The sequence below is a fragment of the Seriola aureovittata genome, chromosome 2, assembly GCF_021018895.1.
Source record: "Seriola aureovittata isolate HTS-2021-v1 ecotype China chromosome 2, ASM2101889v1, whole genome shotgun sequence".
NCBI lineage: Eukaryota > Metazoa > Chordata > Actinopteri > Carangiformes > Carangidae > Seriola > Seriola aureovittata.
The window spans coordinates 19,609,579-19,636,194 of record NC_079365.1 but is presented as its reverse complement, the minus strand read 5'-3'; the positions used below and the strand labels follow the sequence as shown (position 1 = coordinate 19,636,194).

The window sequence follows — 26,616 nt, the reverse complement described above, 5'->3', positions numbered from 1 at the left end:
GCCTGGAGAGAGGTGGCAGAGGCAGTTGGTGAATCTGGGATGTTTTCGTATGTTTGTAGAGTTTATTTCCAGTGTACGTCCCTTTAGCATTGCATGGACAGCTGGTTATGTTGTGTGTCCCAAGCGGGAAACTGTGATTGGTTGTTGTCACTATGACTATTGCACCAGCACCAAGCATCAGGCGCGCCCACCACAAAGCATTAACGCAACATGCAAGGGTGAGCGCTTTGTTACCGGATAAACTGTATGTTGTGTGTCTCATGCAGTTTGGATAAACGAGGTGCTTCTATATCATGTTTGTAAATCCATTGAACAAGCCGCTGTATTTTGGTTAAGATCTTAGTACTAACAAGCTGGAGGCCCCTCTTCTCTCTCATCATTATTAATTGTTATAATGAATTATTTTATCTCTCACTGGAACACTAAGTGGAAACTGAGTAATGGTATCTGGTGCATCTATTTGCATTAGTGATCCCAGGTGTTTCTATGTTTATGCTGTGTGGGTCCCCCTGTGTGCTGTGTGGTTGCTCCACAGAACATATGTTACCTCAGAAATATGATCATGGTAATTATCCTTGGAGGTATTCTGTATTGCTTGCTGTCATCATGTGTGGTGTGTGTAATGTGTATGTGTCCCAGGGGCCTGCATTTGATGGTAAGATGCCCTGAGCACAGTTGACCTACTAGCCCCGCATACTGTAGCCTATACCAGCCCTTTTACATGATACTAACAGTCCATGAATGGCTATACTCCATTATTCAGCATAAATGCGTAATGGCTCTTGACCGCATGCATTTATGTAGATGCACCAGGCACTAAGCTACTGCAGCATTGTTGCTACAGAACCAGAAACTATAAAATCGAAATAAAAGGCACAATACTGGACCAACAGCCAGACATTTGAGACCCTGTTTATTTATTCATCTAATAAGGAATATTAGTTATGTATGCCTTAGAGTTAGAGTACACAGGGCTCAGTGCATTTCTAAGCACAGGAGACACACTATGTACGTTTTTAATTTTTCTTTTTAAGAAAACAGCATAACACATACAGTGCAGGAGCCATGGTTTGGGGAAACATAACTCTGGTGTTATTACTAAACCTTTCTGGAATTAAAAGAAGTTTCCTTACTGTAGACATTATTATTTTCATTTTAAATTTTAATGACTCCACTGGATGTAGAATTTCCTAAATCCATTGAGGAGGAAGGTAATGGAATTAATTAAAATATGTAAACTAGGAGTCCTCTTATTCAAATCAAAATTGCTTAGAATACCTTGATGCATAGGTATGTTGATGATTAAATGAATGCTGATAAAGTAACACATCTAATTCCGTAACATATCTGGATTCTTACCCTGCGGTTTTCCCAGTGGCCTGCTTCCTTGTACTCTATACCTGTACACAGGATGTAGTTACCTGTTGTTGCCTTGTAGGTGACTGTGGGGTGAAGAAGCTAGCGTTTCCCTCAGGCAGCCGGCAGGTGAAGGGCATGAGTCATTCTGGGGCCAGATGGGATGTCAGGGTACAGCTTAGTTTCCAAGAAGGGATGGCATGAAGCTGCTCGGGGTATGACCTGTTTCCTGGGAAATGGAAGAAAAGACAGTTGGTGGGTGCTCACAGTACAACTATTTTCTCAAGAGATCAGTAGAGAGCTGCAGCACATCGGTAAGTCCTCCTGGGCAGGGAGCAGGGAATTGTGAGAGTGCTTAGGGCATAGCCATTCCTCAAGCGTCAGGAAGATGAAGAGGTGCTCAGAGCATTGATAGTCTTTGATGTTGTGGGAATGGGAGGGTAGGAAGGTACTTAGCCCGACCTTGCGGAAGAGAAGAAATAAATATATATAATGTGGAAACCACATTATATACATGGACTCTGTCCACCCCACAAAACAGTGGCAAGCAGTTCAAGCAACTTGGATATGACAAATGCAAATTTAGATGCGATGACATTTTAGTGGAAATTAAGCAGTGAATAATGTTAAAACGTGCATCACTACTGGTTCAATTTTTTTGCATTACTGGAATATAATTTCTGGGAATTTTAACTGTAAACAGGTTGTTCTATTAATATCATGATCCAAATCAGAACACCCACCAGAGAAATACAAAAAGATAGGCCTCATAAGTGCCATAGTCACCTTTTCCATAACTTCCAGTTCACCGTCTGCTGTACATCACTATGACTTGACACATGGAAATGTGTTATCTCATGCATGCTAAGGGGAGATAGTGCTAAATACTAATTAACAGAGCAGGAACTTTGAATATGCAGAAGGAATTCAATCCAAGAGTAAAATGCCGCAGTTTTTCTTTTTAATAACTTATACCCGGCCTGGGAATAAGCCATTTTATTTCCAACCAACCAAGATCCTTCAATTTCATATCCTCACCCTCACCTCTTTTGCTTCTAATATTTTTCTTTTGCCCTCTACAATATCACCACACCTCATTTCAGTCTCCTTACTACCACCTTCTCCTCTCCATGTCTTATTGCCCCCCAGTTCCACGATTTGACTTTCAATGTACATATATAGACTTTCTTCACCACCTACAAATCTCCCTCAACATCACCTTCCCCGAACCTCCAGAGACACCAGCAAGACCATAGCTGGAAACTGTACCAGATGCTTATCAATATCTTAACCACACCAAAACCATATCTAAGATGTAATCATCTTTATTCTAACGTAAAGAATGTTCACCCTGTATACCACCTCAAACCTCCTGGCCACCTGTCTTTTCCTCATTGTTGAGTTTTGAAGATGGAAAAGTTATCACAGGTATAGGACATTTTGTAAGTAAAATAATAATATGAATCATACTCATTTTCTACATAGACAATGGCACATGACTGACTGGTTGAGCATAGATAGGCAATCAACCGAATTCTCTCGGCTGAATCAAACCCATTAGCACCTTTAGAAGCTTAAATCAGATTTTACTTTCAGATCTTGGGTCTTTTTTTCTTTTTTTTTTTGTTGAATTTGGTGTTTCGTTCCCATGTCTGCACCGCATTTTGAATTTGCTATAATTGTGATCCACAACTGATTGGCTTCTTCTCTATAGCAACAGAGGTATATATATTAATTATAATAATGTATATATATATATATATATAATATAATATAATAGCAGTTACTTGCTGAGAGTTAGATGAGAAGCTTGATACCAATCTCACTCTGTTTCTTGCCTGGGAGCAGTGACTTTCTGGAGTCTCCGCTGGTTGCCTGGCAACTGCTCCCGGCCAAGAAATAGTCCGTCAAATAAACCCCTATAAAATGGTAAATTATTGTTTTTGCTGTTCTTTTTTTGTAGGGATTAAACAAGTGAGGAATAAAGTGTTAATTACCGAGTGTTAGAGTCACTGGCAATTGGATTTTGTGTGTCAGGTTAGCTGTCTCCCCATTCCCAGCCTCCATGCTAAGCTAACTGGTTGCTTGCTCCAGCTACATATTTACTGTACAGACATGAAAGTGATATCAACCTTCTCATCTAACTATTGGCGAGAAAGCAAATAACTGTATTTCACAAAACGTCAAACTATTTCTTTAAAAGAAAACTTTAAAATGGAAAATGGGGAAATTTTTCTCCCACGTTGCAACTCTGTCAGAGATGTCTTCTCACTTAAATCTTCTAATTCCTTCCTGCCTTTCTCCCTCCGTACCTTTCCATCCTGTCCCCTCCAGATCTCATCATCAACCCTTCCACCTGCCCTTTCTCTCTCTCTCTCTCTCTCTCTCTCTCTCCTTCTCTCTCCATTATTATCTCTCACCACACCTTACCTCTCCTCCTTTCTCTCTCTCTACTCTGCTCCCATTTCTATTTTGGTGTGCTGGTCGGTCGCTGGTATCCCAGTGGGCCAGTGTACAGCGTAGCCTAAATAGACCTGCTCTACATCTATAACCTTCATCATCTCACCCTTCTGCTCTCACTTCTTTAACTGAGTTAGTAACAGTGTAATAGTGCTGGAAAAGTAGCACACCGTTTGTATATTAAAATTGTGTTTGCACCTAAATTAGTGGTTGATGTTAGTTAATATTTCTCTACGTCAACAAAGACTAGAAAGATAAGTTTTGAGCTCCTTCACTTTTAGTAATAAAGAGCACTGTAGGTATCAACAAGTAGAAAAAATGGCTTGCAGAAATGCAGTTGATTGTCTGTTGATTGAGGACAGTTGTGTTTATATCAAATCCCCGATGGGAGTACCCTTAAATTGCTTGTTGTGGCAGTAATGACAGTAGTGGATGGTGGCCAAATGATACATCATACATGGCACCCGTATTTCTCATGGGAGGAGGTTGTTACAGGTTCTTGTGTAAACAGTCCACTCACTTTACTTGTTAATCACAATGTGATTCATAACTATACACACACCAACACCTGCCTCCAAATGCTGATCTGTAACCAGTCGTTTGTTTGCTTGCATCCATTTTATCAAAATGTAGACAGAGATAAAAGAAAGACAAGAAATTAGAGGTGTAACAGAAGAAGGAAAGGAGATAAAATAGAGGAGGGATAGTCAAGAAACATTTTCTTTCCTTGTCCATGCAACAGTGTTAATAGTCCGACTGTACGTATCTTTCCTTTCATTTTCCTCTATTCTACTGTTACCTGAGGATGGCTCCTTCTGCAGTTGTCCATCTAGCATTGTATGTAACGTTGTATTTTCCCTGTGTAATATCTGCTGCTACACTACTATCACTCGTTTTATTCGTCCTGGCTCACTATGTTCTCATCCCATGATGAGGCCTTTATGAACTTTATGACTTTTTAACTTCAGAGTTTGGTTGAAACACTCCATCTGCTCTCCCATTTCATCTCCTTGCTTCCTCGTTTTCCTTCATTCACACCCAACTTTTCCCATGTATTTTGTCTAATCTTTTTTTTTTTTTTATCCCTCCCTTGAAATAAAGTCCACAGTTGGGTCTGCGTGCTTCTACATTTCTTCACATTCTTCTCTTCTATTCTTAATGCCTCTCCTCCTTTCTTCTGTCTGTTTGTCCCTCATCCCACCTCTCCTCCTTGCTGTCGTTCTTTTCCACCCTCCCTCCATCCCTCCCTGATGATCATACTAATCGCGTCCTCCAGTCGCAGCACCACGAGCGCGTTCCCCTCTGACGCAGTCTATTTAATCTCTGTCCCACAAGGGATCTCTCACATGGAGCCGCCGTCTCTTTAATAAGGACAATTTCTCCTGTGCTGCAACTCCACTTCCCCTCCTACTCCAGTCCTCTCCTCTCTGCCCTCCCTTCTCCTCCCTTCCCCTAGTGACTCTGTAAAAGGGGAAGAAGAGGTAGAAAAAAGAGAGAGAATGAAATAGGAGGCAGTGAAGAAGGGAGAGAGAGAGAGATGGCTCTCAGAGGACAGATTATAAATGATACACAGCCATTTTGCTCTGTGAGGGAGCAAAACCACATCGTGGGCAGACACACACACACACACACACACACACACACACACACACACACAAAAATACACACCACTACTCACACAGGTGTTCTTCTGCAAGTGTAGTAGCGGTGACCTTGAGGCAGGCTGAAGCAGTATTTACCGGGGAAAGGAATGTGCGGCAGTCTAAAGGAGCAGTTCGGCTAAAATCCAGATTTTATTAATAGTTATTGAATGTTTTATTAATTCTTTGTAGATCAATAATAAGCACTAATCAAATGAAAAGGACTCACAGCTAAGGTTTCCATGATGCACAGTTGGTAGGCCATGTGTGATTCCCTACATTCCAGCGTAGAGATGCATGTAACAATATATTGGTTAAAGAGCATTACAAATTTCACCTATTCCATCATGTAAGGACCCATGCTCCAGATTGTTTATACTTATCATCTTTAAAATTGCCTAAAAACATCAGGGCAAATAACTTTTTAAGGGTAATTTACTATAACAACAGAAAGTGCAAGCTTGATAGCTTACTGTAAACGGAAAAGCCCTCCACCCTTCACCAGTGACTTGCTAACAATTTATTATAACTACAGATTTGATGCCCTGACATAAAACATGATGCCAAAGTATGCACTGTTGTGAAGTGGTGCCAATTTTTAATGCAGCGTAATGCAAAATGATGAGCAGGTTTAGTGAAAAAATAATAATAATGGCTCGTGAACATTCCCGCTGGGACGTGTTGTGGAGTGCAATCACCTCAAATGCTTAGGCTTTCATATCAGGGTTTGATCACTGTCCCTGGAGAAGTACACTGTGGGCCGTTTTCCCAGACAGAGATTAAACGAGGTCTGAAGCAAAATTTATATCAATTAGATGTCCAATGCAATTCAACCGTTGTCCATGTTCGAGAAACTGGCCTTGAATGTACAAATGATCAGGATACTGTACCTGGTTTGATCAGTGGTGGCGCAATACTGCTTAAAAGCCAGTAGACCCCATTAATTTCCCTTATGACAAATATACCAGTTAAATTGGATTGATTTGATTTTTATGTGAGAAACAGTTTGCATTAAAAAGGTTGCAGTTATATCAGGAAGATGTCCCTAATATTTTGAGCAAGAAATAAGGTGTATTCAATTTTATTCATCTTGTTTTAGAAGACACCGGTGATATATATACATACAGATAGATACTTGATAGTAATTGTTTTATTCGGGCAGTGAAAACTTTACTGTGACTCCCAGCTTGTCTGAGGGATTGTCAGACAGACAATATATATATTTATGATATATACACACACACACACACACACGCAGATGCTGGGCATGGCTGGCAGTGAAGTCAGCTGTCCCAAGAGATGCCTGACTGAATTAAGAGGACAGATGCCAAAAACCAGACTCTATTGGCCTGCTCCCATGAAGCCTGGTGCTGACTCACAACAATATACACTATGACTGCCTGTGTGAGTGTGTACAGTAGTGCACAGATTGGTAATACAGTAGACATGACTGAAAAAATAAAATAAATGTAGTTGACTTGGTAGATTACAGATATGAAACTGGTTATAAAGCCCAGTGCTGAAAAAGCAGCTTATCTCTTGAGAAACCAATGTAAAAGAAGCATCTTCCCCCAAGTGCATACCTAAAGATTTGAAATATGAATTGGACAAATCTTTACTATACTTGAATTTCACCTCTTATGTGATATTTCACATGAAGTTATTCTGTGTTAATCCAGTTAACACCTCACCTCACCTCACCTGTCGTTCTTATTGTAAAAGTCAAGGCATTTGTAATGTAGTTTAATTTTATTATCATCTAATTTTGTTGTAGCTGTCACCTTTTACACATGATACACCAAAGGCTTTTTTTCTGCCCTGGATTTGAAATAAATCATGGTGTATCACCAAAGCATTGTTATCAAGGCTAGAAGTTAAATCTCCTTTTTTCACATTTACTTGGTTGACAGTCTTGTTGACTGTCTTACCTATACAGGTGGGGGTAGTGTCTTGCTCAAGGGCACTTGAAGAACAAGGTTGGTGTTGAACCTCTGGCCCACAAAGTTTCATTAAGTGAACGCACAGTGCCGGAAACTGACATCTCCAAATGCTTCGCAGTCCCAGGTTGCCATCACACACTGTATGTACACCCAGTTCTTGTCCTCTCAGATGTCCTGAATGTGAACTGGCTGCTGGAAGCCAGGAGTATAGATAGCGAGCTGACAGGCATGGTGATGCTTTTAGCTGGATATGCAGAGTCCCGGGCTATAACCGGCTTGTTTCTCTCCATGTCAGCTCTTTTCCTGAGTTGACCTCTCTCCTCTCTCTCCTCCTGCTGTGGGGCAGAACAAGGGTGGTACCACTGCTGCCAACGCAAACAGACAGCATTTCCTTCTCAAGGGCACATGAACAGACACAGTCTTGGACCAGGTCCAGCTATGCCTTGCTCAAGGGCACAGAGCAGCTGTCTCTCAACTTTGATTTTATGCATATTGTAGAGAATAATCATTAACATCCCAACAGCAGGCGAAAAGAGGAACAGAAACTTTTACCTTCTCTGAACTAAAGCAGAAACTAAGCCTGTTTAGTCTTGCTCAGGGGACTAAGGATACCGCTAGTCACATTTACCAAGGGCACAGATCAAAGCACCAAAATCAGACAGTGCCTATTATGCAAACACATCATTACAGCTTCTACAGTGTACTAATCAGCCCCCTCATTTTGTACGTAGACTTCGACCAAACCTTCAGTGGTACTAAGAAGTATTCAGGTCCTTCACTGATTATACAGATACCTCAAAACCGTACGCAAGTACAGTTTTTGTGTAAATGTACCTACTGGCTTTCCACCACTGCAAACTCTATAATTCTAGATACAGATATTTAGGGATATGTTGGGGCAGATACTTTCCCATGTAAGATTGTTTTTTCCACTTTGTTGTGGTAACTAAATATTAAACCTTTATTCATAACAGTATAACAGTTGAATTTTTGCCAAAGTGTTGAAACAATTAATTGATTAGTCAGTGGACAGAGAGGTAATTGTCAATTACAATTTTGATGTTCTAGGAATGATCAATTATCAATAATCTATCAAAGGAAACATCAAAATAATTGTTGGTTCTTCTCAAATGTGATTTGATTTCTTAAAATCTGCTGCTTTTATCAATTTCATATAATCGTAAATGGAATATCTTTTGAGTCTGGACAAAAAAACCCAAAAAACATCACCTTGAGTTCTGGGAACTTGCCATGGGCATTTTTCCTGTTTTTAAAGAGTAAAAATCAAAAAATCAACAACAGCTTTCAGCCCTTTCCTCTAGTAATAGTCTGTCTTGTAGTAGTCCTAAGCAAATATTCTACTATTACAGTTAGTACTAGCATTGTGGTGTTCTTTACAGTACATAAAATATAACCTTGCCAATAACAAACGACTAGCCTTACATTAGTGGCATGTGGAAAAATCAATTGTGCTGAATACAGTGTAAGTACATGTGTTTCATGTCAGGGATATTAAAGAAGGTGCATTCATCCATTTGTGCACCAGATGGAACTTTTTGGATGGGATTTCATGGGCTCAGTCACATTACAATTCAATCAAAATGTTACTGCATAGCACAGGCAGAGATCAATACTCTTTCAACTCTGCACTGGAATTTCCACACAGTGTCAGTGTTTGTAAACTGCTATTGGAAAAGTGTCTTGAATTATTAAAAAAGAGTTCTTATATGCTTTAATCCATTAGAATATCTTTGATAGTGATGAATACAGAAGATAAGTCGATGAACTGACCCTGATAATGCCAAATTATTATTATTATTATCAGTATTTATTTAGATCACTTGGTATTTGTATGTTTTTCCTGCAGTTCCAAGCAGACAGACAATGAGGGGCACATTAGAGGATGTAGATTTCCCTTACATGTCATGACTATTTCATGACTCTCTGTGGTAGTTTGAATTTTAATAGCTGTCCCTATTGTGTCCGGAGCTTATCTGAGCCCCTGGGCGAAACCAGAGACTGACGCCCAGATGGGAGACAGCAGATAGACCACTGTCACTCTCCCTTTCAGCCTCTTGGCCCTGGATGCTCGCCCTTTTCACTCCTAAGGAGGGGGTTGCTGAATTGTGAGTGTGCAAGCACTGTGTTTGTGTGGAATTGGAAATGTTTATGTGTGTGTATTTGTGTGTGTGGGGGGGGGGGACAACGCCTCTTAATTGGCATGGTTGGCTAAAACCACAGACTTAGAATTACAGTTAGGATAATTTTCAGTGTAATACAATAAAAACACATTAACCTCTTCTTAGTAAACTGGGAATTTAATAAAATAATTCAGACTACTATTTGTAAGTGGGAATTTACAGTAATTTAATAGCTTTAAATCTAAATACCATTAAAGCTGTCAAAAAGTTCTCATATTTCTGGAGTCATGCATACAACCGTCTCCATATAACTACACTGACAACCTGGTCACACATAAAAGGAGTAATAACAGTTGTGTTTCTTGTGTGTATGTGTGAAAATGAGAGAAAAAAAAAGGTGCAGCTGGGTTGTTAAAGCTACTGGACAGCAACAGCTCTTTATTAATTATCATGGTGTCTATAAGGTAAATAAGAATTCAGTGACATTTCATCAATAGATATGAAGACATTTTGCTGAATGAAATAGATGAATGAAACGCTGGTGAACACTGGTGATGGATGGATGGATAGAGGGATGCATGGGTGGATAGGTTGATTGAATGAATGGTTGAAGAGTCTGGAATTACAGGCTGAAGTTACTGACCCTGTTACACTTTGCCCTTACCACTAAACACACACACACACACACACACACACACACACACACACACACACACACACACACACACACACACACACACACACACACACACACACACACACACTTCCCCTCGCAAAGAGAAGCTGTAAACAGACGTCTCATTATATGTTGTGTCCACATCTAGGACAGAGTCGGGCCAGCTAACATTACAGTGTTTGAGCCTCACATGGTGGAACAGATGCACTAAATGGCTAATAAATCCCCTGACACTCTCTTTTCCATTGTTTTTCACTTTTGACCACTTGCAGTAGGTTTAATAAACACATTTTTTCACACACACACACACACACACACACACACACACGCACATGCATACAGGTGCACCAGGGGAGTGCGGTTTTGGTCACAATTTTTTTTTTTTTCTAAGAAGAACAAATTTTTTCATAAGAAATATTTTTGCAACACGTACTGTCTTAGCTAAACTTAGGTGATAGTCATAGCCGATGTAGATTTTTCAAGGCTTTTTCAAATTTTGACTCATGTTCTTAAGAAAGCCTTTTTCCACAACATTTTACTTCTTTATTTCTCATACATTCAAATTGGGTACAAACATTCACTTGGAGTGGGATGGACTCAATAGATGTTGGTGGTCAAAGGTCAAGGTCGCTGTGACCTTTACAAAACATATTTTTGGCTATAACTCAAGAATTCATAAAATAATTATGACAAAATTTCACACAAATGTCTAATAGGATAAAATTATGAAGTGATGATATTTTATAGCCAAAAGGTCAGCTTCACTGTGACATCATAATATACTGCAAAAACACTTTTCTGGCCTTTATTCAACGCCGTAACTCAGGAAGAGAAGGGGAGCATCTCACAATTTGTGACACTAATCTTGGGTTCCCTCTAATTTGTATCTTCTTTGCAGCAACTTTCATATTAAAAGCATTATTTACTGTCATGGCTACACCTTTGTACTCTATCAGAATCAGCTTTATTAAGTGTGTGAACACATACAACTGCTTTTTGCTTCTCTCAATGAACTTACACACTAATACAGTAGACATACAGCAGAACAAGAACAACAACGTTTAACAAAGTCAAGTCAAATCAATTTTATTTATATATCCCTAAATCACAACTCAAAATCAAACTTTTGCCTCAAGGGGCTTCACAATCTGTACAGCGAGTGACATCCTCTATCGCTAGACCCTCGACTTGGATGAGGAACAATTCTGATTAATGGGCAAAATGGAGGAAACCTGGTGAATGTTTTATCTGATCTGGTTGGCGGAAGCATACAACTGCGAGGCTGTAATTCCAGTTTACACTGATGTCCTGCTACCCACAGACTTGTCATTTTTTGAGACAGCTTAAGGAGAAATTGGGAGCACTTGGTTTGACGCAGTGGATCTTCCCACCAATGCAAACACGTCAAAATCAAAGCCACATAAGAGCCAGATCACATAGAGGCGTAATCTTAATACCATTAATCTTTTCTTTTTTTTTTCCTTTTGTGTCGGCCATATGCACAGACCCACAGGGCTACGATATAACTGGACCTCACCCATGCACAGCATTTTCACACAATAATTACTGTTTCATGAATTTTGAAAAGGACCATATGCACTGAAGCTTTCATCCCACATGAGTCACTATCGGCATGTGTCTGTTTTTCCCCTCTGTGCTGCTCTTGATGTGCTACTTTTCAGGCCTCCCAAAAAATTTTCTAAGAGGTGTAAATTAAACCTTTGGGTATTCAAATTCTCTGATATGAGCAGCATACACCAATCACAGCTATTGTTTTTTTTGTTGTTGTTCTGTAGTTGTAGTGGCCTGTTTTTCTTACATAACATTACATAATCAGCTTTTTCTTCACATTTGAAAATGAAAAAAACAAACAAACAAAAAAAACTGCAAGAGGCATCGTCAAAAGAGATTGTGTACTTTGGGTCAGAGCATTAATAGCTTTAAAATGAATGTGAGGTCTATTATTCAGACCTGAAGGTTTTTCTTCAGATCTTCATCCAGTTGTCATTATACAAGTTTCCGCCTAACATTTAAGCCAATATATTCTGCACGATAGGATTGCTAAGTAATCCTGTGGAGTGAGTGGTGTGTATGTGTGTTTGTGTGTGTATGTGTGTGTGTATGTATTTGGATTTATTTAGTATGTATGTATGTATGTATGTATGTATGTATGTATGTATGTATGTATGTATGTAAGAGAGAGAGAGAGAGAGAGAGAGCTGTGAGCTGTGTTCTCTCACACCACTCACTCTACCATCTCTCGCATGAGTCAGACTCAGAGCACAGTGCCTGACAGCAAAACTCACCCACTTGTACAGCTGCCCCCACAGACTCACACATACACACACACTTGCACACACACACACACACACACACAAACACACACACGAACACTCACAAACACTCGCACGCTATTGCATATTTAATTTTTGGCATTTTGACATACAATTAATTTGGGTTGTTGGGTTATTGTTAAAAACTGCTCTGGCATTTTGGCCTTTTTATAGAAAATACAAATGATGTTGCATCAAAGAATATGTTCAGATGCAGTGGCTTCTTTGTCTTAATAATGAAAGACCTAAAACGCCAAGGGCTCCATTTTAACAGTCCAAAGCACATGGTCCGAAGCGCATGGCACAAGTGCATTTAGGGCGTGTCCTTTTGCTATTTTAATGGCACAAAAAATGGTCGATACGCCAGGCGCATGGTTCAAAAGGGTTGCCCTTAGTCTCTTAATTAATCATGGGAGTGTTTTGGGTGTAACATGCAATAAACCAATCAGAATGCCATCTCCCATTGCCTTTAAAAGCCAGTCCTGACACACGCAGCAGCTCTGTGCGCCCTGAGGGGCAAGGAAGCGCTGAGTGAATCAATGCGCTGCGCACAGGTCTACCAAAACGTGACGGCACAAGTCACAACGTTAGACATCTTTTATGTTACATGATGAGAAGTGCGAATAAATCTTCGGTTCCTTATGAAACTGTGGTGGAACAAATTTAGGTGATGAATGGGAAAAGCTGTGGAGGATTTACCAGGTAGTAAGAAGAGAAAGCTTCTCTGCAGAGCCTCATCTGTCGTGGATGTCCAAAAGACATCCGTGACGAATGGCAACGTTGTGCAACACACAATATGCCACAAAATACTTCGACCTTCTGTGGACTGTATTCTAATCTTCCACTTGACATCTGAGGAGCATTTTCAGCACACTGTGCTTGTTCGAAACAGGCACATAGTGTGCCCACCTATGTATGCGCACATTACTATCTTGACAATATGCCTTTAAAATAACAGTGAAATAATGCACCATTGACTAAAGACCAGGTTTCTTTTGATCAATTGGACAATCACTTTCACCAGCCTCAAGATAGCAGTGCACCAACAACGTGCCTGACCACACCTCATTTTAAGACCAAAATGCTCACGGGTGCTCAGATTGGCGCAAGTGTATTTGCTAAACAACGTGGGTGCTGGATGGGAAAATGACAACCGCGTTGGTCGGGACCGAGCAAAGACACTTGTGTTGCGCTTGTGATGCTTTGCGCTCTGGCAAATGTGCATCACATTTTGAACAAATCTTAAAGCAATAGTTCCACATTTCATGAAGTGGGCTTACATGCGTTGTTTGTACTTTTGTATTTCCTTCATGCTGGCTGCTGGCTCTAGCTAATCTCTTTCAAAGCTAGAACCAGCAGCTGGTTGGAAAAAGGTGGAAACTGCTAGCCTGCCACTGTCCAGAGTTAACAAAATTCACCTACGAAAGCATCTAAATCTCAGTAATCACACACTATAACCACTGAATAATGTGTTCTCGGAGCTCTCTGCTGCCGGATAAACGTGAAAATCTGATCCTGTTTTCAGAATTTGTTACTTGTGGGTGTAGCACAGGACATCTGCCATATTAGACTGGTCTATCATGTTGTCTGCACAAGCAGAAAAATACCATAATGGGTTGTACTATGGTGTCGCAAGACCCACACTCGTATGAAAACAGACACACGCATACATACGGTACACTCCCGGTGGGAAAGACATGGTGTCAGAAACTGCTCAGTGTCACTTTCCAGTCCATTACCTTTAAATGGGGCTGGCCATAGGGGACCTATGTGTATGTGTATGTGTGTGTGTGTGCGTGCGAGCATGTTTCCGTGTTCATGTGACCCTGTGACTCCACATGAAGCGAGAGAATGTATTTTCTCAGTTGTTTGTTTACGTACACTACAGTGTGTCTGCTTGCATGTTTGGCCTGCGAGAAAGCGACTGCTCAATGGTCTGTACATAAAAGTGCAAGATTGCATGTGTGTTGCTACACTGAAGACATGTCACATCATCTTATCCTCGTAGAGAGAGCTTGCCTCCTGCCGTGCCCTCTTGCACTCTCAATCCTGACAGCGTGTGACGCATACAGAAAATCAGTGCACGCAAAACCACATTGTGAGCTGAGCAATGAGGCCACCAAACAAGACGAAACTAAGACACACACAGTTCTTCAATACAGAGAAACCCCACACATCCGGCCCTAACATGTTTTATTGCGTCTTCATTCAACAGTGGGTGGACCTGATGTGCCGCTGGGTGTGGCACCCTCACATGAACAATTAGTCTACTTGAGTTATATTACCCACTTTAGTCTAACACTAAAGAAGCTGTTTACATGTAGATTAAATGCCGAGTGTTTTTAATGTAACTCTTGTGCAGTGATTTGGTTTCAGTTTTTTTCCAGACATTGCGCCGCCATCTGATAAATTGAAAATGCCGTAAACATGCACAGACTTCACATGTGCATGATACATTTCTATTCTATACAGCTTGCTTTAAATACAGCATAAACCTTCGCAATTTACCAAATTGTGCATACTGCAATTAGGTTTTCACCTTCTTATATATCTCTCAGGTGTGATTAATCCCTCATATTATTTTTGCGATGCTCTCTACAGTAATCAGTTAGAATTTAGGTTATTATGCTTTGTTTTATGTTTTTCTTCTAAAAAACCTTGAAAGCACATGCTTAGAGTGTGGAAATGTATCACCTTGGAAACTGAACTTGAAGTAAATAGTTATCAAACATTGTCAGTAAACTATGAACCATTTCTAACACTTTGTACACATATATTACAAGGCAACATTATCACAATCAACTATTTTTAAGGATACAGAGAATTTGACTGGTTTCCAGTAACTATCATTGTACTTGCATACAATTCCATGAACAGGACAGGAAGGACTACAAGTAAAAGACTAATGTGAAAGCATCCAGTGCTTTCATCACCTGAACTAGCCTCGCAATAATAATGTATGTAATGCTGTAATAGCTTCCAGTTTGTCCTACATAACACACAAGAGCCCTCCTCCTATCTATGTCATTGACTGACGCATAAAATTCTACAGTCTTCTTTTAATATCATCCATAGGAGCATCTGCCCTTTGAGGCTATTTCTACCAGATTCTGCCTTTGTATGCACAGTAACAAACCTCTCCTCTTTTATGGCATAAAATGGTGTCATTATTATAGAGGTCATTCTCAAGGATGCTGTGACACATTTCTCCATCACTCCATCTTCTAATAAGAGCATGATAATTATCCACCTTTTAGCCACTGATGGGTTATTATTCATAGAGTTACTCCACATCCAGCCTACTCTCGTTCTCCGTTTCGGTCGCTGTCTCCCTCTTTTCCTCACTCTCTTGTACTTTGTGAGTCACACTTCAACCCTCTCTGTCTTTTCTCTTCATTCCCCTCTCTCTCTCTTTCTCTCTCTCTCTTTAAAATGGTGAAAGCTGAAAAAAATGCATGTTGAAGCTATTGATTCGCTGCAGAAAAAAGCATCAATATTTTGCGTCGTTATAATGCTGATAATGATTGCACAACCCTGTTGCCATGGTGACTTGTTTTGGACAGTGTGGCTCACAGTATTGTGAAGGGGGGGGGGAAAGTTGATGCAGACAGGCAGGAAAATGTAACAGCAAAGGGGGGTGGGGGGGTGGGGTGGTTTATATGGCTAAGACCCAACAAGACATGTTAGACATGACATAATTTGTTTTTAATAAATGGTGTTTGTTTGCTGCTCTACAATGGCATGCCTATTTTACAAGGACATTTGAAGGTCATCACATCTTTTCATTCTTTGCTGTCTTTTCTTTGTTGGAATGTACCTTTGCACACACATACACATGCATACATGCATGCTCTTGGACACAAAATGCACAAAAAAACCACACACACTCATATACACACACAGACACACTTACTTACATATTCACATGTTCTCCAAGGTTCAGAGTTGCGGGTATTTCCACTGAAGGAGTGGGATGCATAGTGTTTCCATGGAGATCTATTTTTAGCCAGTGACAAAAAAGGGCCAACTGTTAAAATATGCCATCATGTTCCCTCTGACTGAAAAAATTACATTTCCTCTCATGCAGAAAGGATGGCATCAAGTTTTTTTTTTTTTTTTTTTCCTCTCGTCTATTTGGAAACAGGATGTTAGGTAGGTACCGTTTGTCAAAGCAGATTTGAATCATAGATCCTGCTGCGTTTGACAGATCAGTGCATTACTAGCCATAAATTATAGAGTAAGAATAGTGAAGACACAGGTTAGAGAAATTCAAAGTTTAATCCTCATTTAGTTTTAAAAAATGTCTGTAAATCTTGGTCGTAAATAATACGACTGTAACCCAGTCAATCAGTTTGTCAGCTGACAGCAAAGTAATTGACACCAGTTTTTTATCATCAGTTAAGTTGCATATTAAGAAAAAAGTGCCACATATTTGCTGTTCCAGCTTCTCCTTGTGAATAGTTGCTCCCTTTCTCTGTTTTACATAATCATATAATAACCTATAACCTATAATAAGTTTCTGCTTGTCACACAATACGAACAATTTTTGATATTTTTTAGAGAAATCAATATATGATAAATCTGTAAAGTTATTGACTGATTGATGGAAAAAACATCTGTTCCAGCCCAAGTATAATCATTGTATTTTTAATGGTATTGTATTTTATTATAATTACATTGGTTTTGTCACTATGCCAAACGGCATGGTCATGTTTCTTAGATACTCTAGAGTGGCTCCTTTCAGAGCCAACTTGTAAGTAAAATTACAGCAGCAGAGGCAGCTTCTCTTCGCCCTGAACCCAGAGAACCAAAGAAGCCCATACTGATAATTTATGCTGTAGTAATTTTCACAATGAATACCATAATTATAAGTTTTCTCATGGCCATGAAAAATTGTAACGGTAGCAGTCTAATACACACAATCAAATATGGCCAGATTTGGTAATTATTAAAATAGGCAGAAAATAGGGAGGGGAGAATGGTTTGATGACATCTAACCAAATTCATAAATTTGGTTAAAACACAGGAGGCATTGCTAGTACAGTAAATGGCTTTTGACTCAGTCTACTGACTCACCAGGATGCCCACTGTTTGTAAGGTCCATCAGCTGACGATCTAAAAAGGAGCTTCAATTTAATGCTGATAATAGTGCATCATCTCCCATCTCATTTCTCATTTTTCATAGGTGGACTCAAATTTCCTTTGCAAAAGCCGTTCACCGTTTCAACCTTCATAAGAACAATTACAATGTGCTTTACTAACATAAATTATCCATTATACCAGTAGTTTCATATCTATCCCCATTGATCGATCATATTCTTTTAGTATACAGTAGTTTGCCAGTATATTATTATCTGTTCAGGCTTCACTACTTGGTAATGAGCTCTAGCACAAAGATTCATTTGCAGTCAGCCTTAATCCTTTCTGAGAATGTTGTGACTCATCTGTGTATCGCCAGAGTTTTTCTGCCCTCTCACTGCCTCCTCAAAATCCACTGCCAGAGCAGTTAGGTGGGCTGACAGTATTTAGCCTGCAATATTTCAAAATCTGGCAAATGAATCTTTAGCTGTAAGCAGCACTGCAATCAACGATCCAGGAAGAAATGATAATGTAGCAGAGGATTTTCCAGGAAGCAATGAGTATTTAATGATTAGGGAGATTGATTACAGCATAGCTCACATCTCAAGGGCATTTAAGGAGAACGCAGTTAAAACATTTAACAAGGTTAAATGTCACTCTGAAACAATGCACCATCTTATACAGTAGTACCTATCACATATATAACTTAGAGTATACAGAATGTAATATTTATTGTGAACTGATCGCTTCCCAGATGCAGAAAAGTGCATTTGCACGCTAGAAAATATGGAGCAGGTGGGATATGCGTTTGTTTTTTTACCACCATAGAAAATTTTTTTGTGGAAGCAGTATTGAATAGAAATATGAGTAAATGTTGTATCTAATGTGCACCTGACCTAGCTAAAAAGATGGAAGGGGTTCGACACAAGCTGAATGTGGATATGTATGAATATGTTCATCTCTGCTTGTGTGTGTGTGTGTGTGTGTGTGTGTGTGTGTGTGTGTGTGTGTGTGTGTGTGTGTGTGTGTGTGTGTGTGTGTGTGTGTGTAACCAACTGGAACTGGCTAAAGCCTGATGATATGAGCTCTAGTTTTACAGTGTGATAGTGCAAGTAACTGCAGGCATGCTTGGCCAGCCTTATCACACACACACACACACACAAACCACGTGCAGGCGGTCACGACTCAAAGACCTACACACATACACACAAACAAACACACATGCACACCGAGACATGCTTGTGTGTGATGTGAGGCAGGGTGCTGTGGAGATCAATGGAAGACCATGCTAGGTCCTCTCACAGAGACAATTAAAAGAGAATGGATAATGAGGCTATTTATAGCCTGATGTATTTGTAACCAGGGCATTCTCCTACGTAGGATCTGGAATTGTTCTCTTTTCAGCCTGCCCTCCTTCTGTCCTCTCCTTCTCCCTCTTTGCAACTCCTCCTTCCTTTTTCAAGTGAGTGAAACTGATCTCTTTTCTCTGTTTTTGTCTTTTTTGCAGTTTCTAAGCATTTGTTTTTCACACTGCAACTCTGTCACCGTCTCTCTTCATTCCTCTTTCTTTGGAGTCAGATGCGGATGGATGATCAGTTATTTTCTGCAGATGTCAATAAGGCATATCACAGTCATATGTGTTGACATGTGAAACAGTGTCATGCAGCAGCGATGTTATCAGGTGCAATCCAGGGCCACTCCTGGGAGACCCAGTGACGCACCATGTGTGACATAATGCTGTGGTAATGTCTGTGGTTGTGAGGGAGCGAGACACAGATAGAGAGAGAGACGATGAATACACTCTGTGCTCGTGTGTGTGCTCGGCAACCAGATAATGGAACTGCACTGAAAAGCAGCCGTATACGGACCAATAATAAAGCTGGATAGAAATCATTTATGAATAATTTTAACTGAAGATATAGAGCACAAATTCCCATGCCTCCATAGCCTTGTGAAGGTTTGATGTAGATATAGTTTACAGTTCATGGCAGTTTCTGATTCACTGGTGCAGCTGTGATAAATGTTATTTAGTATATATGAACATTTATCATTTTTTTTACTTTATAACATATTATAAGTACAGTAGTTTAGGCAAAATGTACTCAATTTTAAGGTCCATAAATTATATTAACACATGATATTGAATTTAATGCACCGCATGCATAGAACACAGTGTGTGTTCTGTGATTCAAATTAAGAAAAAGTACAACTGCACACAAAACGCTACTCCTTTGTGATAATGCTGTTTGGATTATGAAATTCAAAAGATCTCTTGCAAAAGCACTGTATGTGATGTAGTCCTTTTGCCATGTTATTTCAGCTACTGTATAAGAATAATTTTCTGGACAATAGTCTAAAAGTAAATTGTGCCTCAAGCCAGTGTGAAGTTGTTCAGATAAAAAGAGCAAAAGATATTTATGTACAGTATTTCATGGTGTATGAGGAGGTGGATGAGGTCAAAGCACAAGGCCCTCATCTCTTGAGCAGAATTATATAAGGAACACAGAGCCGTGGCCCGCAATGACTCAAACTGGTAATTAGAGATGGTTTGTGTGTGGTATGAGAGTGAGAAAGAGAAGAAGAAAGGCAGAAATAAAAAGGAAAGCAAGAAAAAAGACTGATTACAAAGCTGGCTTTAGATCAGAGATTTTCACAATAAAAGTGTTTTATAAACTGTAAAACGACTGTGGTTCCATTTGCTGTTTCCAACTGAATTTTTGTGTGTAGGGATAAAAATTGTGACTTTCTTGGATCAAATGTAAAAATAAAACAGATGGCTGTTATTGTTAACCATTAATATACACAAAATTAAACTGCACTATATCAGAATATCCTGCACACTGTGATCACTGTGCAGTGATGTGCAGTAATATCAATAAATCTCTAATTCTTTTTCCCTCTTCTCTGTTTGGTCTTCCTCTCCCAGGTCTTGCAGGTGCCCAGCCTGACCTGGACAAGAGAAAAGAAATATTTGGGAAAAACCTGATACCTCCAAAGAAGCCAAAAACCTTCCTGCAGCTGGTATGGGAGGCTCTGCAGGATGTCACCCTCATCATCCTGGAGCTCGCCGCACTGATCTCCCTCGGCCTTTCCTTCTACCACCCCCCTGGAGAGAGCGGCGGAGGAGAGTGTGAGTAAAGCAGCTCCTGTGACATCACTTCCAGTAAAATTTCTCTCTGTCATTCGTTTCGAGGTCTTGAGACACACACGCACACACACACACACACACACACACACACACACACACACACATACACACAGTTCTCTCTGGTATCTCCACTATTGCAGAGGACAGCAAAGGACTATAATTGCATTGGCCCACTGACATCACTTCCTCTGACATTCAACGCACCCACTGACACAATTACACCTACATGTGTCCACCCACACATTTTAATTGGTGAGGCAGGTCACACTTTGTTTGTGACCTGCCTCAAGAGGTCAAGTGACTCATCGAGCTTCGGGCTAATTTTTGTATCTGTGTATCTGTGTGTGTGTGTGTGTGTGTGTGTGTGTGTGTGTGTGTGTGTGTGTGTGTGTGTGTGTGTGTGTGTGTGTGTGTGTGTGTGTGTGTGTGTGTGTGTGTGTGCGCGCGCGCCTGCATGCACATTATGAATGTGTTAGATGTGCGTATGAAAGGTACCAGGAAGGTTAATGAAGTGTTGAGTAGAGAAATAACCTTGAGCTCCCAGGGCCCATACATCAGCCCTGTGAGCCGTGAAACAGGAAATGAAGACAGAGGCCATAACGAGATGCTGAGTCAGCAACATCACTCATTGCTACCAGCATTATCACAGTAATGGAATTCAGTTACCCTGCCAAAGAGACCAGTCATCATTTTAAAGGGTTTAAACACTCTTATGGAGGTAGAAGTACCAGGCTAGTTAATCAAATGATTTCTGTATTAATTAATTTTATAGTTTGTAGTTATAATTAATGATCAATTGGAATTCCATCAATTAAAATTGGTCCCTTTACCTTCATACTTTTCCTGTTTTCTGTACATCTTTTGAGCTGCATCGTTTTATGAATGAGCTCTAAGCATCACCAAGACTAAATAAAGCTGAGAAATACCAAAGGAATGATTATGCTAATAACTGCGTCCATCTGCAGATACATAATCAAGCTTCCCTTTAACTTGCGGCAAAAAAAAGGTGCCAATATGCAAGTCTCTTCTCATATTTGAAAGATATGAATACATATGAATCTAAATCAGCACATAAACTCCTGCGGATATGAATGGATGTGAATAGCAGAGCGATTCAGAAAGATATGAATGCAAATCATCACTTTATTCTGAAAAACATAAAATAGATGTATGTTTGTGTTACAGCAGAGAAGGACATACAACCATAGAGATGTATGGATATTTTTAGATGCAGAGCCCAACTAGAATACCATCTCATTTTTGTGATAATAATGTTATTTTTATAGACTTAATTTTTTTTGTGACTCATAACAAAATTTGACAGTAAAACATTGCTGATAGTAAGGATGATATATTGACCGATTAGTTCTTTTCTTATTTAATATGACAATATTTATGGCAATGATCCCCCAAATTTGGTTGTTTAAGTGACTTGACAGAGATGTGTACTAAGGCGTGATACTTTTATGGCTGACTTTACTGTCTTGAAAATGAAATGAGGTCCTGATGCCATACATTTAACAGAAAAACTACATATAAAATTACTGTAAATTTACAGCAACACATCTGACTATCTAAGTATAAATTCAACAGTTATAACATCCTGACTGTATATTATAAACCCCCTTTAATGTAATACATAAAAAATATTCTATACTGATATTAGTTTATTATATTGTTCTGATGTGTTGATTCACAAGCACACATCTCTCACTGCTGGTTTACGGTTTTGTCTATAAATAGGTAAAAAAAAAAAGCTCTGTGGTCCAGAAATAGAAGGTGATAGGATGACTTAATTCTCATTTACATATGAAACGGCTTGGCTACAGTTGAATGAGTAGGCTCTTGATTGTGTCTGTGTCAAACACACAACATGCAACAAAACAAAACTGCCAAACCATGCTGGTTTCTACTGTATTTTTCACAAAGTATCCAAACCAATTCGTTAAACTGCCTTTGAAGCTTATAGACATTTATTTATTAATTTACATGCCACCTGGTCGTAGGTTTGTCAATCAGCTGCAAATGTTAGTTAGATTACTTTGTGCTTTATCTGGCTTGAGTGTTTTGTATGCACTTCAGCACCATGGACAGCTACACATATTCTGCATCATTGTGAGTGTCTTTCTATGAGAGAGACAGAACATATTTTGTGCACTCATTTGCATTTGCACCACAGTTGTACAATCAGGACCATGGATAGCTACATACAATTGAAATGCTTTAAATAATTGACTGCACTATTGTATTTTATTATTTAACTACATACTATAAGAGCTATAGTTCGCTACGTTATTTTTTTCATAGTTGCTTCTTGGAGTCTTTATTGATCATTGTTTTTTGGAACAGTAAAATGTCTTCACTTAACACACCTACAGTATGTCAGTCTGAATATAATTTTGCATAATCTGTAAGGAGTTACACGAGTTCTGAATCTCTAAAACTGAGCTGTCACTCGTCAAAATCAGGAACTCATTTTCCCTGATCAAACATGATCAGAAAATGTTCTGTGGAATAAAATTACTTTTCCTCATAGGACAATGTGAAAAGAACAAACAAATACATTTTTAAAATTTTATTTAAATATGTCTCTCTTTTTTAAAGCCTATATGAGTACCTATGTGTGCATTGATACTGGTAGTTTTCCAGATCAAAGAGAATATTTTTTGTTACTGCATGCAGTGTATCCTATTGGTTGGGTGGATTCCCTCTTTAGTGCACCAGTAAGTCAAAATTGCTCTTAGAGTCTAGTTGTTAGTTAAATTAGAGTCTGCATATGTAATGTCTATAATATTGGGTCTGCACTAGTTCAGTTGTGAGCTCCATGTGTTATATAGTCCAAAGCAAATTACCCCACCAGGGGCTTTTGAAGTCACTTGGCCCAGAGTGTAGAGCACAATCGCTCCCAGAGCATTACAAGAAGCAGCACGAGGAGGACAGGGAATTGGCGTTGTTTCATTCTCAAATACACTCCAGTCTGTCAGTGCACAGCCAGTGGATAGCAGGGCCTTCATATGAAGTGGAGCGAATTAATGAAAAGGTTCATTTCATGAGTTCCCTTTTATATTGCACACATTGCACAGAGAATCATGGCTGTCTTTGTCCAAAGCTTTTCAGTCCCCAGTGTGAATGTGATTGTTGATTACATCCCTGTGTATTTTTTATTATGAAGTGCTACTACTCTACATAAGTAATAAACATGTATACCTGTATATGAAAGTACTAGAATATCTCAGTCTGAAAGCATGCATGATGCTTGCAAATGTATGACAGCTATATAATTTTCCTCTTCACCTTCCTGTCACGTTTACCAAACTGCAGCCTGTGGCGCGGCAGGGGGCGGGGTGGAGGATGAGGGCGAGGCAGATGCTGGCTGGATCGAAGGTGCAGCCATCCTGTTGTCTGTGGTGTGTGTGGTGCTGGTTACGGCCTTCAATGACTGGTCGAAGGAGAAGCAGTTCCGTGGGCTGCAGAACCGCATCGAGCAGGAGCAGAAATTCCAGGTGGTCCGTGGTAGTCAGGTCATACAGCTGCCCGTGTCTGACATAGCGGTGGGGGATATCGCACAGATTAAATACGGTAGGTATGAGGAGATTGTCAAATTGGTTGGAAGGGAAAGTGTTTACTCACTTTATCACATTCAGTTAGGGCAGTAAACTCAAATTGCAAACATCTTTGTGTAAATTCATAGCTGACAGATCTTTGAAACAGAATCATTAAATTAAATTATTACATTAAATATTTGAAGCTGAAGTACATATCTGACCAAACAGGTGCCCACTGACTCTCGATCGGCTTTTCTGTGTTAAGTTATTTTCATGACTAAGTAACTGAAAATAGACACCTCATTTCCAGAGGGGGATTAAAATTATGAGGCCCACCTTAAGCAATTAAATATTTTTAAGATACAATTGAGCAATTAATGAGCTGCAGACAGACCCATACAATGCGCAACACACATCCTCCCATACTACCAGCATGTAACAAAAATATACTACAGTGGTCACAGTCTATTCTAATTCACATCAACTCAAACCCAATTTAATTTAAGTTCACTTCTAACGAATCTTTGGAGTTTCTGAAGAACAATCAAATCCAGAAATATAAATTGATCCGCTAAGTCTGCCATCTCTCTTGTTGCAGGTGATCTGCTTCCTGCTGATGGAGTGTTGATCCAGGGCAATGACCTCAAGATTGATGAGTCATCACTGACCGGAGAGTCCGACCACGTCAGGAAGTCTGCAGACAAGGACCCCATGCTGTTATCTGGTATGATGTACAGTTGATGCACTCCCTTGAGATGGATGGGTGTATAATCTATGTCACAGTCATGTTTTCCCACATGTACTGTTGTTGTTTAAAGGAGAAAGGTACAAAAAACAGGATTTGTGGACTTAACTTTGAAACTGAGCACTTTGTAGTTTTCCTCTTCCATTCAAATCTTCATCTCTGTAAAAATGGTTTACTGCTGAGTTTGAAGTTAACAATTTTTTGATCCCTTAAACTATAAAACAATATTGTATATACTGACCTGGATTTCTTTACACAACAATAGATGTTAGTTTATTTTTCATCTTCATCTTTAGAAAATAGAAAGCATTTTGGAATGAATTAATATCTCAAACAAGCCCACAGATTTTATAGTATTTTTCACCCTGTGGGCTTGTGCCAATGTGTCACTCTGCATCAGACCTGAGCATGAATAAATAAACTTTGATTTGTTATACATACTGGCCTAATGTAGCAACATTTACTGCCTTCAAGTAAATTACAGAAATACAAAATTCTACAAAATAATCACTACTTTTGATAATCACTTAAGTTGCCACTCAAATCTCAAAGCCTGAGTGAAATTATTCAAGTTGTTTTAATATTGAGGTTTGCCTGCCATTGCTTATTTGCCTTAGGTTTGGTTTGCCAGAATCTGTTGTGAATAAAACCAAATTAAGTCGCAGTCATTGCATGACCGCAGACAGAAGACAAAAGGTCGTTAATTACAATCTGAACATCAATGCAGAAGACACTGGCGACCGCCTGGAAGTTACTGTTGTTCCTCTTGATTGGTTTAGTATTTGCTGCAGCAGAGACACACCAGAATTTGCAGCTGTGTGATTCTTAGAAATGAAGAATATCACTGAAACGTGGGTTAATCTGATCTCACATCTTGGTATCTTTTCCTGTGGATAATTAGCTGTGTGCCTTTTTGCCATCTCCTTTAATTAGCCTCTTATTCACGCACATGTCTTACTCTGACAAAGGTTAATAATTTTCTATGTGTGTACTGTACATATTCACATACACAAAAGTGTAGTGCAGCCTGCAAATATTTGCACACTGACACATTTTTTTCTGATTTTGTGTTTCAACTCCAGCACATTCAATTTAAAATAAAACATTGAATTAATAATGTTTGAGGTTCTATAAGCTTGTCATATATACAGTAGTTCCCTAATTTTATGTCAATGCAGCAGGACAGTGATCCTAAGTATAGAACCAATATAGAACCAAAGCAACCAATACATTTTATTGAGCAGGCAATTGAATGTTCTTGTCAGTAACTCAGAGGTGTTGCTGCAATTAGGGAGAGCTGTTTTACAGTAGTATATACTTGACTATAAAACTGGAACACAAAACAGGGAAATGAACAATCATTTTTTTGTAATTTCACCATTATAGTATTAATAGAGGAAAGAAGAGTCAAACAGTAAATGAAACTCAATATTATTTTTGTAATGTAACTGTAGTGTGAACATAATTTATACGGCGCTGTTCTATTCTATCAGTGTCTCTTGAGATGGAAGCCTCAGATCAGGGTGGAGAACACTGTTGAGGTCAACATTCAT

At 39.4% G+C, this 26,616-nt stretch overlaps 1 protein-coding gene across 11 annotated transcripts in view; it reads left to right on the top strand.

Moving 5' to 3' along the window:
* atp2b2 (ATPase plasma membrane Ca2+ transporting 2) overlaps window positions 1-26,616 on the top strand; it is a 127,437-nt gene that overhangs the window by 59,035 nt on the left and 41,786 nt on the right. For all 11 annotated transcript variants that reach the window (XM_056388544.1, XM_056388473.1, XM_056388476.1 and 8 more), the window contains 3 exons: window positions 20,552-20,755; window positions 24,095-24,352; window positions 24,917-25,042. In XM_056388544.1, the coding sequence (XP_056244519.1) occupies window positions 20,552-20,755; window positions 24,095-24,352; window positions 24,917-25,042 (588 nt within the window). The remainder of the gene's footprint in view (window positions 1-20,551; window positions 20,756-24,094; window positions 24,353-24,916; window positions 25,043-26,616) is intronic.